The following is a 17,292-nucleotide window of genomic DNA, read 5'->3' on the forward strand; positions in this document are numbered from 1 at the left end:
AGTACGTACCTTTTTCGTTGGAGTCTTCTTCCTATATAAAATTAATGACTGACGTTTTTCCCTTTCCTTTTAATAATGTTGATTATTTTGCACACGGCTGTTTTGTCTGTTACCATTTATTTACAGAATTCACAACATTTTCTCACATTCAAAGTTTACAAATTTAGCGAATTATCTTGCATTTTGTTTGCAGTTGCAACCAAATTTCTTCCAAGTTCATGGCAGCAAGTTATAAGACATGTATAAGAGTAATCAGATTACTTCGTGTTGCGCAAATTAAAGGAAAATTTCTTTACTTACCTGATAAAACACGAAGGGAGGCAAGGGCCCGAACTGGTTCTCCGACGCCATTCTCAGCCACACACTCATATGTGGCTTCATCCCTGCCGTGCTTGACCGGATCTATGCGGAGAACAGATCCATTCGGCATCTCCTGCACTGTGTACCTCTGGGTGGTCACTCTTTTTCCGTTCTTTCTCCATTCTATTAGAGGCTTGGGGTTACCGACCGCCGCGCAGACAAAACTTGCCACGCCGTTGTTGAGCACTGTTTGGTTCTGGGGGGATGTCTCAATCCTCGGTGGATCTGACAATAAGAAAAAGAAGTTAGTGCCGTGGAAAGATTAACGAATAAATAAACCTCTTTAAGCCTGCAATTACTTTGGGTTCCCATTGTACCAGGCTAGGTTTCACCTCCACAGAACTCGAATTACACAGCCGAACAAATAACCAAGATAAGGAATAAATAATTAGATTACTAACAACACCTAAAACATGCTGGTGAAAATATGCTTAAAAATAAAAGTGAGTTGTCTAAAAATACGACAACTGAAACTTCTATATTTATATATATTTTTTATTAACTGTGTACAACTGTTTTAGGAAAGCAAACAGAAAAAGCAAGACAACAAATTTTCTTAACTAATATCCACATCCTTTTGTAAAGATAGACTGTCTCTCGATAGTGTTCACCAACAATGAGAATTACGATGGTCCTGTATTTTGTTTCTTTAATTAAAGTAAACCTTAACAATGTGTAAAATTTCAGCCGTCTTAAATTTTTCACATATCTGCCATATTTCAGAATTAATTTATAAAATAAATGTCATATAAATGGACTACTCCGAATGATTCGGCGGCCCAATGAAAAATTTTACGTCTCAGAATCTTCCAAATAAAATAATCTCCAATGAAATTATGAATAAATCAGTAAGGTATAATTAAAAAAGCCATAATTTTTTCTTTCAAATTGGAAAATGATGATTTATTTGTCAGTTTTTAAAACTGAAATCTTTTCGCTAATTAAGAATCCAAATTAAGGAAATCAATTAACAAAAAGACTAAAAATTTATATTTAATGGAATTCTTTAAGATTTTTGTAATCGGTTAAAAGTAATTATTAATTAAAAATGTCGTAATAGATCTTATACTAAGATACCTTTTCACAATTTGGGATTTCAACTAATTATCAGGCGATACGTTTAAATTAATAGCTCGATTTATGTAACAGAGATTTAAATGCAGAATGCTGTACATTGTTAATATGTTCACAGTGGAAAAATTAAAAGGTTTTCATATTTCATTCGAAACCAGAATGCTTCTTCAATCTTGGGATTTCACCGAATTTATGGCTAAATGGATGTTCAAGTAAAACGGTTGTATTTATTAACAACGGAATATAATACTTAATTACCAAAAAATTAGATATTTATATATTTCGATATTTTTTAATACATTAGAATATTAGATAGCAAATATACTATTTCATATTATACATGAATAAAATCATCTTTCTGAAAACCCAGGGAAAAGCGTTCTTATTGAAGCAATATCTACATGCTTTAATTAATTTTCCATATTTAGTATTTAAGTAAACATGTGTGAAAATGTAATAATTTAATACAGTAAGACCCCGCTTAACGCTGTTTCGTTTAGCGCTGTTTCGGTTTAGCGCTCTTTTATTTCAACCCGGAGATTCCACGAAATCGCTCGCAGCATACGGGGATTCACCGAAATATTATGCTGCGATAGGTTTCAAATACATATCCGAAAGAGTGTACTTGTATTTCTTGTTTGGTGCGCTATTGTACAGACATGTATTTTGAAGGGGTAAATGTGGAAGATGTCGAAGAAATAATTCAAGAAGCAGCGGCTAGTCTTTCTAATGATGAGCTCAAGGAATTAACTGAACAAGAAGAAAACAAAAATGTTGACAGCAGTGATTCAGAAGAAGAGCAAAAAAACTTTCGATGGCGTTTGTAAAAGGAGTTTGTCTACCATAACTTAAATAATGGATCAATTCATTGAAAATGATCCGAATTTTGACAGGAGCTCAAAAGTAAGGCATGGTGTTAGAGATGCTCTATCCGTTTATGAAGAACTTTTAAGAGAACAACGCAAAAGAAAAAGGCAAACAACATTAGATGTTTTTCACAAAAAAGCAGAACACTGAAAACGCGGAAGGCTAACTAAATATGACTGACTGAGAATTTTATTTGTTTTTTTTAAGAATATTCGTTTTGTTATTTATATTTTGTTTTTATTTTTGCAAGAAATAATAATGTAATTTGGGCTTTAAGAAATAAATGTTTGGTTTTATTTTTATTAAAAAAACATACTTTTTAAATTTAATACCTAACCAATTTCCTAGCCATCTTCCCCTAACCCCAATATTTACATGTAAAGATAGCCTCGTTTAGCGCTGTTTCGCATTACGCTCTACTTTGATGGAACGTATCCCCCGCGTTAAGCGGGGTCTTACTGTATGTGAATGCATTAAGCGCCGAGCTATTGCTCAGAATTCGTCAAAAAAAATTCCTAGCCTAAATAATGTTTTCACTCCGTAAAAGATGCCCCAATCGTCAAACGATAAATATTTTTCAAAATTCCTTTTATTTCAAATTATTATACAAACTATAATCAATATATGTAAATCTAAAGCGGAAATACAATATTACAATATAATCTATGTCGCTTAATTTAGTATGAGATTGCTTTTACAAAAAATAGCTCATCTACTCAAATTGTAACTAAATTTAATTTCATAATACTTCTGTCTAGGAAAAAAGAGAGAACTGAATTCCAATACTTCCTTTTATTTGTATTAAAAAAAACTGAATTCAATATTTCTGGAAAAAAATTACTGCGATTGAATCTCTCTCGAAAAAGCACTGCAAATATCTTTTCTTTTCACTGTTGCTTTTGTCCTCGAGATGGGGAGAGAAAAATACAGCATTTTATAATAATAATAATAATAATAAAAAAGAGCTAAAGATGTGATCACTGCTTATATTGTTCTCAGAATAAGAAATATAATTCAGATAAAATTGATCTCAAATAAAAAAAGACGGAATTAATAAATTAAGCAAAGTATTTTACAAAAATTATGGATACATAAGTGTAAATTACAAATAAGACGACATTTAAGGAATGCACAACTGTAAGACATTAAAGATGACACGGATGGCCTTTTCAATCGAAATGTACTAATTTCCCTACATTTAAAAAATATTTAAACGAACAATTTATTTAACCACTATAAGAAATTCAACACTTTGTTACTAATATGCAAAACTTCACATATACCTATAAGTAAATTATAATTTAAACATCACACAAACCCAAAAAGCACTTTTCTCACATTTCAAATGAGAGACTTGGGAAAGAAAATATCAATTTATCCTTTTTTTTTGCTATTATTTTATAGACTTAAAAATGGCTTCTGAATATAACAGACTATGAGTCATCAATGAACCACAGTGGAAGAGACAGTAACTAGTTATAAGGCTACTATTATTTTGCACAACCAGTTACTTTATGATGTTGACCTTTACTGTTACTTCTTCTTTCCGTTTCGCTACCAGAATGCGAATTTAGCTTGAGGTTAGATGGTATTTAGATGGAGGTTTTTGGATTGTAAGACAGAGCGTGTTTCTGCCTCTCGAGGCCACGTTACTAGGTTTAGCCAGCTCTGCTAAGATTGTAATTCTTCGGCTTTGCGTTATTGCTGCCAACATTTAAATTGTTACGCCGGTGCGACGTTTTGGGCCAGCTTTGCTTTGAATCAAATACGTAGTCTTTGACTACTAGGCTTAAACCTGAATTTGACTGTTATTTGAAGTTTCATCGCCCCAAGTGGTGGTTGTTTTGTTATGCACAAGTCGTGCGTTTAAGTTCTGATTCAATACAAAGGTTGTTTTAAACCTTTTCGAGACTCTGTAGTTCTGTTCTTGTTGTACTGTGACTTATCTCACTTGTATGACAGTAACATCAGAACAAGCCCACGAACTTCATCGTAGCAAGGGGCTTGAGTGCCATATACGTGACAGAACGACTTCGCTCAGTTTCGCCTCCAATTTTGATGGAGAGCATCCAGGGGGGGCGGATCTAAAGGTCTCCCACCCCTCTTCTCCTACCTGCAACCTCTCGAGAGCAGTTTTCGGCTCGCCATATATTTAGAGTGCCTTCTTACCGCAAAGACACTGTACATTTACAAACATCCATGCCTTCTTCGAGATACGAACTCGGGCCCTTCGGTACCGCAGTAGGCTTCCCTAACTATTATACTGTTTGGGCGGCCTCTGTAGTTCTTTTCAGACGATGCGATAATTCGCTCCAAGTCTGTTGGGAGTTTGATGCTAGTGTATGCTACTAAAGAGAGTCAAACTCTATATAGTAAGGAATATAAACTTAGTGTTAACTCGAAGCTATAGTTATATTAGCAACTAATTTAAGAGAAAAGTACCAATTTGAACTGTAGAAATAATAAAATTTAAACAAATTTTTTATAGTTTATGGAAGAATTTTATTGTTAAATTTTGCTTTAATTTCAAAAGAAAAGTCTTAAAGAAAATTTTCCTTGAGTCCAATTTCTGAAGGGCATGTTCTTTCTTTTAGCTATTTTTAAAGGTTATTAATAAGCCTTTTCTGTGAAATTTGAAAATACCTGGATTTAACAAAAATACACTGACAAAGGATAACATAATTTTAAAAGAATATCGGTACTATTATACAGTAATGAAAACAGAATGAAAGGAATCGGATAACAAAAAATATATATAAATCAGATTACATTATAAAATTTTTTAAAATACGTTTGGGGAATGAGATACAATAAAATGATAGAATAAAATACGATAAATGTGGAATTCAAGGAAAGAACACAGCAGTTAATAAAATAAGTTTTCTTCAGTACAATAAGACGATTACCAATGTATTATAACTGCTTCAGAATGCTTCAACTGCCTCATGTTTCGATTATTAAATTACAGCCGTAATAACAGGTAACGATATAATAATTTTCAAAACTCGTTTAGTAGGAACTACTTGCAGCATTGAAATCATTAACAAGTCCCTCCCCCCGAACTTCGATTCTATTCTATAGTATACGATTTCAAATACTCAAGCATTCGACATTAAACGAAAATGAAACCACTACATGAATCTTTACATGAAGGCAAAGAATTTAAAGTTTTCAACCAGACAAAAGGTCTTTCATTCTGATTGTAAAGTTTTATTTCTCGTCCACGTATTCATGTGGCTTAAGAAATCATGAACTCAAAAGCCATGTTGAAATGTAGACTTCTGGTATCGCTGAAATGCCTTCCGGGTTTTTTTTCAATTTTCATATAAAAACTTGGCTACCCAGGACTTGTTTCTATCTATACAGACACCTACTGCCTAGAAAGGGCCAAAATTCGAGAAATCGGTAATACAAAATTCCCTTTGCTGAGGTGCCGCCTTTTCGACAGTGTAACAAAGGGTAATCAGTTTACGGCTATACTTTTCACGCGATCTATCCAACTAATGTTTTTTACTTCCAATCACGTGACCCAGAGCAGATACCCCAGTACTTCTGGTGAGTCGCAGTTGTCGAGTTGCAACATCTATTATAACTGTAAACAAGCAACTGCGCTGAGAAAAAACGAGCGATAACACATCCAGACGGCGAAACACTGCCTTGCTGCCAATTATTAGTTACTTAAGAGACCTGCTTTTTTTCAAATGGTAAGTGATTTAGTGCGGGAAGGCCCTTAAAGACAACAAAATAAGATTCACAAATTGCTTCATTCCTTTTACATAATTTTGCATTATAAAGAACAGCTTATGGTCCATTACTAAAAACAAAAAACTTTCAAAGAACTTTGAACAAAGGAAAACTCATTTTCCTCCTTTACATTTGACTCGTAACCATGGAAACAACAGCTGCGAAAAAAGGTTGACTCGCTTAATTTTTTCCCTATTCCTTTCTGTCTAGCGTGTTTTGCTTCAGGAAAAATTCGCGAATGAAGGTTGACTTGAACTACAGTCTCAGATGACATGGAGAAAATACGTGCTGCGCGGAGATGACGATACGAGTTTATATTGCAAACAAGGGAGCTGGTAACGGCCTTGAGGCACCCATTTTAAAGTCACAGACTACATTTAGGGAAAGAGGCGGAACATGAGTAAAGATAATGGTATAAAAGTAAACATTTATAATAAGAGTATATTCAAGTCAGCTATGAATGATTCTGTAAACTATTTATTAGTAGTAGTTAAGTACATCAAAGAATTGTTGAATAAAGTTTCTTTATTTACTTATTTACTTACTTTTGGTAGCACAGATTAATGGGAACACTAATTAGGTGTTGTTTTTAGGCTCTTGTAGATGTCTAATTCAATTCTGAACATTTCCAACGACGTGAGAAATTCTGAAGTGCTTACTTATTGTTTATCAGGAACATTTATATTATTCTTTCGAACTGCAAACTACAGATCGTACATTTTAAAAATGGCTATTCGGTTTACATACTTCTTAAAATTTGTTTTGCAGTCAAGAAGTAAGAAACTGGCCAGCAACTACTCATCAATAACATTCCTATAATTATTGCACAGACTATTAACAAAGACTATTGCAAAGATTATGAAGAAGGAAAGGTTTCCGAAAAGAAACATCAGAAATACCATGTGACCAAACCGGGATTCAACTACCGATCCTCTAATGCTAGCTGCACCACGATACACCATTTACAGCACGCACGGTAGAATGCAATAATTCCGTATTAATAAGTAAGGGATAATTCCCTTAGTTAAAGAGCGACTGGGTAAAAGCACAAGATTTAGTCGATCAAATCCAAATAAGACTAATTACTATCCACCACACTTTACTTTGGGCTGCGCTATACATGTTATTAGGTTTTACAAAGTAGGAATACTAAAAATCAATTGTGCCTTCGCCGGCAATCGAGCGGAAGCTTCCAGTATTAACTGATCGTGAGGCTTTTAAATTACGACAGCATAAGAAAGAAAATGCAATTTTTCTTTGTACAGTTACTACAGGCACTTCTAAGCCATAGCGATCTCCCCTCATTTGCTATAAGTAAAGTGTTGTCGTCACCACCCTATAGAATGAATCAGAATCAGGTGGTTTAAGCAAATTAGAGGATTCAATCTTTTTTCTGTAGTCGTTGCTTTGGTTATGAATCATGGTTTTGAAAAAGGGAAGAAATGGCTTTGAATCCAGGCTCATACGAACATATAACATTATATTACTTGGTATGTTAGGCAATGTATAGATATAATGAACAAGATAAAAGTTATAAATTTATCTCACGTATGACACAAGAAAATGAGAAACAATTGTTTGGGGTTTGTCATTACGTTTCAGCTAAAATAACCAACAAAATTAACAATAAAGATAAAAGAAAATTTTTTTTCTCCATGGTGTCACTCATAAAAAAGATGATGGAAGTAGGCATATTTAAAATTCCATTCAAATGCACATTCACAAAAACCTTTTTAAATCCTCCACCGCATCTAACAGTGCTTTTACTTCGCCGTTTCATGTAATATATCGACTCAAATTTTCCCTCTGCTTCCCCTCTGCCTCTTACCTTTAGGAAAAAGAAATAAAAATAATAGCGAAGAATAATAAGATACATGACTTAAAGGCAACAAGCTGCTTTTTTAAACGCGATGCCTGTTACGCTTTACACGAGCATATATTATAGAGGCACACACGACAAAAAGGAAATTACTGTAGTATATACGACACGACAGTCCAGGCGGTCGTCTCGTTTGAAGGATGCTAAAATCATCTTCCATTAAAAGAGAGCATGAATTTCATAAAGGCACCAAAAAGAACCTACCCGTGAATGCAGATATCTTCCTCTGCATCATAAAATATTCATGATTTGTCTAATGCATGGCTCTAACATAGAGATAAAAATGCGTAGAAGGAGAAAGCAGAGAAAGACATTCGAAGTAAAACTGGTATAAGCCTCTAAGCCAGCTCGATGATTCGGAGTGCTGCTTGAACAACACAGTTAAGATTCGCTGTTGTTGTTTCAACGTTCTCATCATGATTTCGCTACCAAAGCGCATAATTTCCACGATCTAAAGAAAGCGCATTCTAACATAACTTCCATAAATCGACAAGATCTGGGAAACATCAAGTTATGTTTCAAAAAGTTTCATTACATTCATATTAAGACAGATCAGAAAGTATATGACACGGGATTCTGCGAAAAAAGGCAAAATTTGCTTGTTCCATAAATTAAAAAAAACTACGAAAATTTAGAAATAGAATATTACATTGTAAGATTCTCACTAGTGTAATTCTCAGGTTCTGTAGAAAGTGACGAATCTTAAGAACTAGTTAGCGAATAATCGCTTAAGTTCGTGTGGCAAGAAACAACAAGATGGAAGGGTAACTAACCCTTTATTATTCCAATAAGATTTAACAAAACTCCGTCTTGGAGTGTACAATCAACGCTGATACTTGGGCTTGAACTTAAGAGACTAAAAATTAAACTAAAACTAAGATTAACTAAAGACATATAGCCGAAACTATCAAGATTCTAATCGAGTTGGCCCCTTAACTTTATTTGACTACGAAGCTTATCAAGGGCTTGAGTACGGCCGAGCGTAATAACAGCTTTGAGAGAGAGTGTAGCCAAAATGCAGATGCGCGTAAATCAGAAACTCTGATTCTCTCTAACTCTGTGAGTCACTTCGCGGTTTAAATACCGGTCCTCCTCATTAAGTATTCAGAAAGATTCCAAAACTACATTCTGGCAGAAGTAGTAAGTTGAAGTTAAGAATTTGACAGGAAAGAAACTTGAAATTTAACTGTTAATAAAATTAACATAATCCTTACAACATATTTAAAGTATCTGATGTAATCAATTAAAATAAAGGATTTATTTGATATCGCTTCCTAAGAAAGATATATCATAAAGCCTTTATCTTCATTATCTGATTGTCAGCTGCAGGATATAATCTTCTGTATTTATTACAGGTCCAGTATTTATTACAGTCGTACAATTTATAAGATGATCGGTCATTTCTGAGAGTGTTTTAGAAGGAAAAACAGTATTTTCACTCAATACAAAATCACATTTATGAATCTGATATATTGAAAATTTTCTACAAAAGAGATAATAAGATGCTTAAACGTCAAAGTGACTTAATGATAAAAAAAACAGAATTTTACTAGGAATGTATAAATCTATATTCCAGGGTTTATAAGCAGCTGCAATGCCATGGCGTTAATCTTGGAATAAAAACTCTTTAAAATAATGTTTGCTATTAGCTTAAACGTTTAGAGATCAAGGGAGGTTTTAAATTATCGTAATGTAACATTTTCAAATATGACGTGACGTTTATGAGAACGGTATGAATTTCAAAGTGTTATTTTAAAGGGAAAAATCATTTTATTTTTGAGCAAACATGGCCATTGCACATTTTAAAACGGTCATTGTGCTTATCTCAATCAGCTGAAATTGGTACAATAGTTTAATTTGAAATGTTCAGTAATTTATTTGTTATACAATGATTATTAAATTATAATTATTTAAAAAGTATAATTGTTTTCTTTCCATTGGCGTAACAATCAGTCAGGTCATTCAGTCAGAAAAACACTACCAGTAGTCGCTTAAAATTAAATTATTACATATATATATGCGGAATAATATGTTAAATATTTACAAATTTCAAGGCTAAAATTTAGAATTTTTAGCACTAAGTACCACAGTACTTATATTTACTTGAAAAATAAAACACTAGACTAGTAACTAGAGTACTCATATGTATTTGAAGAAAAAGTAGTTTACTTTGAAAGTTATAAGTGCTCTACTTAAATCTTAAATTCATTCATCTTGAACTCCATATTAAGTAATTAAGCTAAATCGTAAAATGTTTCATTACATGAACGTTCTTATATGGACGAAAATGCAATACATCTCTGATTATCTGTTCGTAAGAAACAGTTAACTAATCGATAAGTTCAATGAAGTAGAATGTGCTTGAAAAAATCACTAGCGACATAACTATAAAATCAAGTACAAGCTTAAAACATTCTAAACGTTTATGATGCCCCTCCTATTTATAACGTTTTTGAGATATTACTAACGTGTTTGCTAGTTATTTCACCCTTTACAAGAGAATGGCTTGAAATATCATTCAATGGTCATTCAAATTAGGCTCAATGTCAAATAGAAACTTCAAATTGTACAGAATTTAAAAGCGGTTTTTATTTGTTAATGTCTTAAAAATCTAATTCAGGAAGTCCGTTTTGATATAAAAAGACGATAAAAATATTTTATCTAGGTCCACAAGAAATTCAAGGAAACCAGTCTCTAGTTCAGGTTCTAGAGATCTTCTGAATAATGGTTTTACTCTCAGTACAAATTAATTATTCTCTTATTTCATTCACAAAAACAAAATCTTGTCTACCCTCCATATTTGGTCTTCAAAGTATGCACAATAACTTTAAAATATCTGGAAATTACATTGCTATGATCATTACAAAACAAATTTGCAAGAACTAACGCCAGACTTTTTCCCATTTGTTGAGTAACCAATAAGGTATAAAGCTATATTTTTTTTCATTTTTAAAAAAACACTGTTGGTAAAATTTCTTCATTAAATACACATGTAATTTGTATCAAATCGCAAATATTTCAAATGAAAAACTAAATCCGTTTCTCTTTTCTCTACATCTATCCAAATACGCCATAGCTTTTTTTTTTTTTTTTTGTTGTTGTTTTAGCCAAAACCGGAAGAAAAACTTAGAACGATTGATAAAAACAATTGATTAAAAATTATTTTGTAAAATAAGTGCCTGCGTGTGTGTGTGTGTGATTATGGCAAAGCCTCGAGGGCTATCTGCCTAATGGGAGGGATGCCTTCGTGGAGGACTTTCTAAGGGAAACTGGCTCGTATACACGTTACACATGTGGAAAACCACGAAAACGCCCATGCAGCCAGCCCGTTCGCGGGATTCGAACCTCGGACCGAACTACCAGTGTTCAGCGACTTTACCGCTCGGCCGCTGGTGGGCCAATAAGTGCCTGCAAAAAGGCAGTTTAGTTCTTATTCGAAAATAATTATGAAGTTTTAAAGCGTTCAAAAGATTATTTTTATCTCAGGCCTGTGACATTTGTAGTATTACTTATTGAAATGTGAGACTGCAAAAGTTCAAGTGGTTATGACGCGGTTAAAAATTTAATTTATTTACACATTTTTATTAGCACATTTAAGATTATATTTTAATTATATATACGAGATGAAAGACTTTTAAACACAATGAAATTTGAGGAAGCTGATATAAATAAAAAAAAATCTCATCATATTTAACAAATTAGAAAACAGAAAATTCCAGTCGTTTGCATGTTCAACAAATTTATATATACAAAGGTGCAAAACATATGAATTAAAAGTGCGCGCAATACAAAATACATAACATTCATTTTTAATTTGAAATACAGAGAATACCTACTGGAATTTTGAATTTATCCAATAAACACTAAAATAATTTACAACTGTGTCACAGAGGTTCGTTTCTTGATATTTTGCATATATTATGAAATTCTAGTTGCATAATATTTGTTTTGCGTAAAATGGCAGCAAAATTTATAACCTTCAGAAAATATGTGTTATACAAATTTCCATTTTTAACAGAAAGTAGAGCTTTAGAAAAGAAGCTTTAAGTTATTTTGCAACAAAGAACTACGGCTGAATTCAGTTTTCATACTTTCCTAACTTACTAGTTTTAATGAAATTTATTCTTGTTTCTTTACGCACATATTATGAAAAGCTAATTTTATGCAAGCATTAACTTTCACAGTCCGGAAACTTTCTGTCAAAGTTTTTTATGAAGAATTTTCAAGAAATAATTAGAAAGAAAATATACGGCACTTCTCAGCACGTAAAACAGAAACGTACATGCATTATATTTTTTCCTAAAATTTCTCTCTTGCATCGAAAATATTAATTTTGAGAATTTCAAATGAATGTAAATTCTGATTAACTTTTAATCCAAGTTAATAGGTTTTCACATCACACCCTGAATTTTTTTAGAAAACATATTGAATCAAGAATAAGAAATATACAAACTGCTTAATTCTAGTTTAATTTTTTTGTGCAGTTTGGAATATTTCTCGAAATCAGGGCTTGATATTGATAATTTTTTTATAATTCTTTGCAGACTAAATAAACATAAGATGTTTATTAATCTGTATACTTGTTTTTATTATACATTTTTTATTTATTTAGGTGTTCCGGATTTCAAATGTTTAAAATTTCAGTTTTCGAATCAATCATATTTTATTTTTTCTACGAACAACTTTTATTAATTTATATTATATATATATATATATATATTGCGTGATTTTATTAATTTATAAAATCCGAATTTTTAGATTCTCAAAACTTTTAACTATTTGGACCGCTCCTCGTTTTTAAGGCTAAAAAACATACAGCTTTTATTAAATTACATACTTATTTTTAATATAGATTTCTTATTTATTTACATGTTAGATTAATGTGAAATATGTTCTATAAAATGCATATACAAAACGTTAATATGCCATATCTTATTAATTTTATTCTATTAATGATAAAAAGTAATATCCTTTTTTTTTAAATTTTAGCTGAATAAAAATAGGCAAAGCGATTATTATGCAGAAACAGTAATTTCTCTATTTCCTTTTTAACACTGTAAAAATAAAAGCTAAAATATTTAATGCATCAGCAGATTAAAATTTAAATGCATCAGCAGATTAAAATCAATATCGTTGTTTTGTTATTGTTAGAAATAAGTAGCAATTTCAATCAAATAAAAAGTAATTTCAATTGAAATTTTCAAGTAATAAAATACAATTATTACGCACACATGAAGCTAAAGATGGTTCGGCAATTCAGAACCTAATGCTCTGACTTATAGAGCCACCTTCAGTTACATATGTGCGTAATAAATACGCTATATTACTAAGAAAATGGAAAACGTTAAATGCCGTGCAGCTCAATAACAATAGTTTTCCCCATGTACGGATATCTACTGTACCAATCAGTGAGCACACTTAGAATTCTATGGCAATGTTTTTCAGTCATTCTGAGCAATTTCCACAGAAAAAACTGGAAAAAATCTTTTAAGAAAAAAAACCCACATCTTATTACAAGAAACGTGAAAGAAACATAAAAAATACCGAATAACTTCTTGCAAATACTTATTCCATACGCAATTTAACCATGCAGGAAATAAAAAGCATTATGCTATGATTTAATCTACTCATAAGCATAACTGGACATTTAAAAGACTAATTGGTAAAACTGCATTTAAATCTAAAATTACGTTTATAGAATTTATTTTTAATGGAAGTATTTGCACTGGTACAAAACACAAAACGAATATCGTATAGGTGCAAAATAATTTTCAGTTATCTACTAAAAACGAGTAACTCCTTCACGTGTCAGCAGTCAAACGTTTCCAATAATCTCATAATTTTTACAAAGAGCTTTTATTTTCATAAATATTTTCATATAAAATATAAACAACAGATAAGTTAGTCTTGTTCTACCTTAAAAGGCATTCTTAGAACGCAATTTATGTAAGATTTTATTTTAAAATAATACGTTAATTTTATGTTAATTCTTTTCTATATCTTCTATTTATTCCGTCGGTCGTCATCAGACTGCAAATTAAGTTGAGCTTAAAGAAGGAGAGAAGTTATAGCTTAAGAGAGTATTGTGGCAGCCAGCTTAGTATAGCTGTTTAGCCTGTGACGTTCATCTAGCCGACGTGTGCAGTTGGTGAGAGAATATTTACATCTGATAGCAAGTAAGGTTTAAATTCTTAAATTTTCGTAGCCGAATTGACAAAGTGAAGTGTGATCTGTTGTTTATTGCTTTATATATTTGAGTTTGCTAGTTATGTAGCATGCATAATGTGGTTTTAATATATGGTTGTTATACATTTAATTCTTTTCTATATTAAAGAAGTTTAATTAAAACTTCCTCTTAATGGGAGAATGAAAATTCGTCAGAACAAGACAAAGTTAAAGTAGGATTTTATAATTACGGTAACTAGACAGGTTTAATTTTACAAGTGCATTTTTTTTCTGTTTAAGAACAATTTAAAACAAAGCAAAACAACACTAAACATAAAGACAGCAGATTCTGGCATTTTAAAGTAATTGCACTTTAAGTATTTGAGTTCCATATCTTACAGTGTTATAATATGTACTTTTAATAAATTTTAATTTCTTGTCTACATTTTGAAGTTTAATTAAGACTTTCGCTTAGTGCGAGAAAGAAAATTCGTCAGAACAAGACAAAGGTTTACACTCTGATTTTATAATTATGGTAATTAGATAGGTTTTAATCTTACAAGCGCATTTTTTCTGCTTAAGAACAATTTAAACCAAAGCTAAATAAAACTAAACATAAAAATAGCGCATTACAGTGTTTTATTAAGCGAGGAGTAAAGAAGTCCTCAGGCAGAGGTGTTTTTATGCTATGGGTTTAATACTGAAAAGCCTGCATCTCCTGTAATGCTTGCCTAAAACAAAGCTGCTTGAGATGAAGTACGTAGCATCAATTTTTGTACTTATGGGGACCATACAGAAAATAAGCAATTTTTTCATGTACACACATATTTAGTTATTTTTAAATTCAATATGGAAGAAGTAGCTTTCACTTGACGAGAATTAGTTTAAAAGCATCTTTTTTTGATAATTAATATACAGTACAATTATTCTAAGCAAAATATTATTTTTTTCAGTTTGTGTTACTTGAGTCAAGTTATATGAAATTTTAGATAACCTATTATAAAATAAGCTGCTATGCGATTGCGATTTCTTTTGCATTAGTTATAAAACTCATCGAGAAAAAAGTTACAGAAATGTATACAGTTTTTTTTTTCATTGTAGAAAAGAAATGATTTATGCATTTTAGGGAAAAACAGAAAGAGAATACACAGAAATGAAGTTTCATATTTTAGTTATAAATCGAATTAAAAGAAAAGCAAACAATAGACCAACACCAAAATATCAAAATTCTGCGTGACACTGGTGGAAGCACGACATATCTTGAGCTTGTAGACACATCAAGCTGACACATATCAAGACTGCGAATAACAACGAAAGGACAGACATCTCTGCCAAGGAAACGCAGAAATCTCATAACACTCCACTATATATATATGATATCCTCTCTTTTATTTCTTTCTATTCTACGAAGTGCTTCTAGACACTGATGTGGGAAACCCATAAAATGAAGATGTCCATAAAAAAATCGCATGTTTCTTATATATTGGAAGACCTCTAAATCGCCAAGGAAAAGCTTGAATGCGTGTATAATTTTTCCATCTGTTTTATTTATCTATTATTTCATTTGATGGGTTTTCTTCATTGTGTTCTTTTAGGATTTAATCACTGGTTGCATCATTTCTATACCTTTCGATATTCACACATTTCTCGGTTTCAGAGATAATTCCATTCAGATATAAATTTATTCGTATATTTTCCAAATTTTTATTAAAAGCGTTACTTTTTTTATATTTTATGTGACTGCATTTATATTGAAATGTATAAAGTATTTAAAATCTTTTTTTGTAATCAAAGCTAAAAATGGACATTAAATGATTAAATTTCTTATTGCTGATAAACCAGACTATGCCTGATAACATTTTGGTTTTACTTTTGGTTTCGAATTTTACTTTTACCCTTGCCTATATGGATGACGAAACACGAACTGAGTAATTGAAGAGTTAGGTTTGGAGGCAACTTCCCCTTGATAAGTCTGTCTCCTGCCTGCTCAACAATTACTCCCTTATGCAATTTAATTTTTTGGAATAATATATTTGTTCATGGTTTTAGATACGTGCATTTAATTTACATATACTCTTAGAATTTAAATGATATTGTAAATTAGTTCTCAGCAATAATAAATTTTATTTTCATTTTTGTAAACAAAATTTCTTAATTAAATTTTAATTTTAAACTAGCTTTATACGAATAGAGAATATTTGTTAAATTCAAATATATATATTCGCTTCAAAATTATATATATGCCTCAACGTATATATACATATATATATAATACATATTTGAGGTTAATGTATGCCAATTACTTATATATTTCCGTGGTTTTTTGTATTCTTCGAATATAGTAATCATATGCATGCAACAGCGCATATGTGCGAAATTTATTAGCGTTTGATAAATGAACAATACGTGAGATAAAATTTAAATTTTAATACGTAATTGCTCCTTAAATGCTTTTTTAAATCTTTTTGTTTCTCTTTTCTGTCTTAAAATATGTCTGTGGTGTATTTAATTACGGCAAAGCACACTAGGGATGTCTGCCTAAGGGGAGGGATGCCTTCCTGGAGGACGTTCTAAAGGAAACTGGCTCGTATACACGTTACACATGGGCAAAACCACGAAAACACCAATGCAGCCAGCCCGTTCGCGGGATTCGAACTTCGGACCGAACTACCAGTGTTCAGCGATTTTACCGCTCGGCCGCTGGTGGGCCTGTCTTAAAATGAATGTTTTTGAAGTGCATCACTTTAAAATTAATCTTTATGACTCTTGTCATGCTGATGACGTATTGTACGATATCATTAAGCATTATTATTTTAAGTAACGCATATATGATTATAAGGCAAAGTATGTGTGCCTATCTTGTTATATAGCATAATGTCATTTAAGAAATAATAGCAATAATGTAAACTATAAGTAATCCAGTTATAAAGTAACTTAGCAAGTTCGCAATACAATTAGCTTAACGTAGTATACAGTCAGGTTAAAACTCTAATAAGTGTAGATTAATGTCATGCATTATGTATGTGTAGTCTAATGTCATGTGAAGTGTAAAGTATGTATGTAATAATTCATGCAAGTATTATGTATAAGTTTAATGTCATGTCATATATCATGTATGTAATGTTATGTTTCATGTATGCATTATGGCCTATGAACACCCAGGTCAACCATTAACATAAGAATCTGTACAGAACCAATGTCAA

General features: G+C 31.7%; 1 protein-coding gene across 9 annotated transcripts in view; it reads right to left on the reverse strand.

Annotated features, from left to right (window-relative positions):
- LOC118188251 (tyrosine-protein phosphatase Lar-like) overlaps window positions 1–17,292 on the reverse strand; it is a 1,537,039-nt gene that overhangs the window by 191,070 nt on the left and 1,328,677 nt on the right. For all 9 annotated transcript variants that reach the window (XM_085815767.1, XM_085815772.1, XM_085815774.1 and 6 more), the window contains one exon: window positions 301–585. In XM_085815767.1, coding sequence (XP_085671893.1) covers window positions 301–585 — 285 coding nt within the window. The remainder of the gene's footprint in view (window positions 1–300; window positions 586–17,292) is intronic.

This window comes from Stegodyphus dumicola, chromosome 4 (genome assembly GCF_044657685.1).
Source record: "Stegodyphus dumicola isolate Sdum_Otavi_A_Nest chromosome 4, ASM4465768v1".
NCBI classification, from domain to species: Eukaryota; Metazoa; Arthropoda; class Arachnida; order Araneae; family Eresidae; genus Stegodyphus; species Stegodyphus dumicola.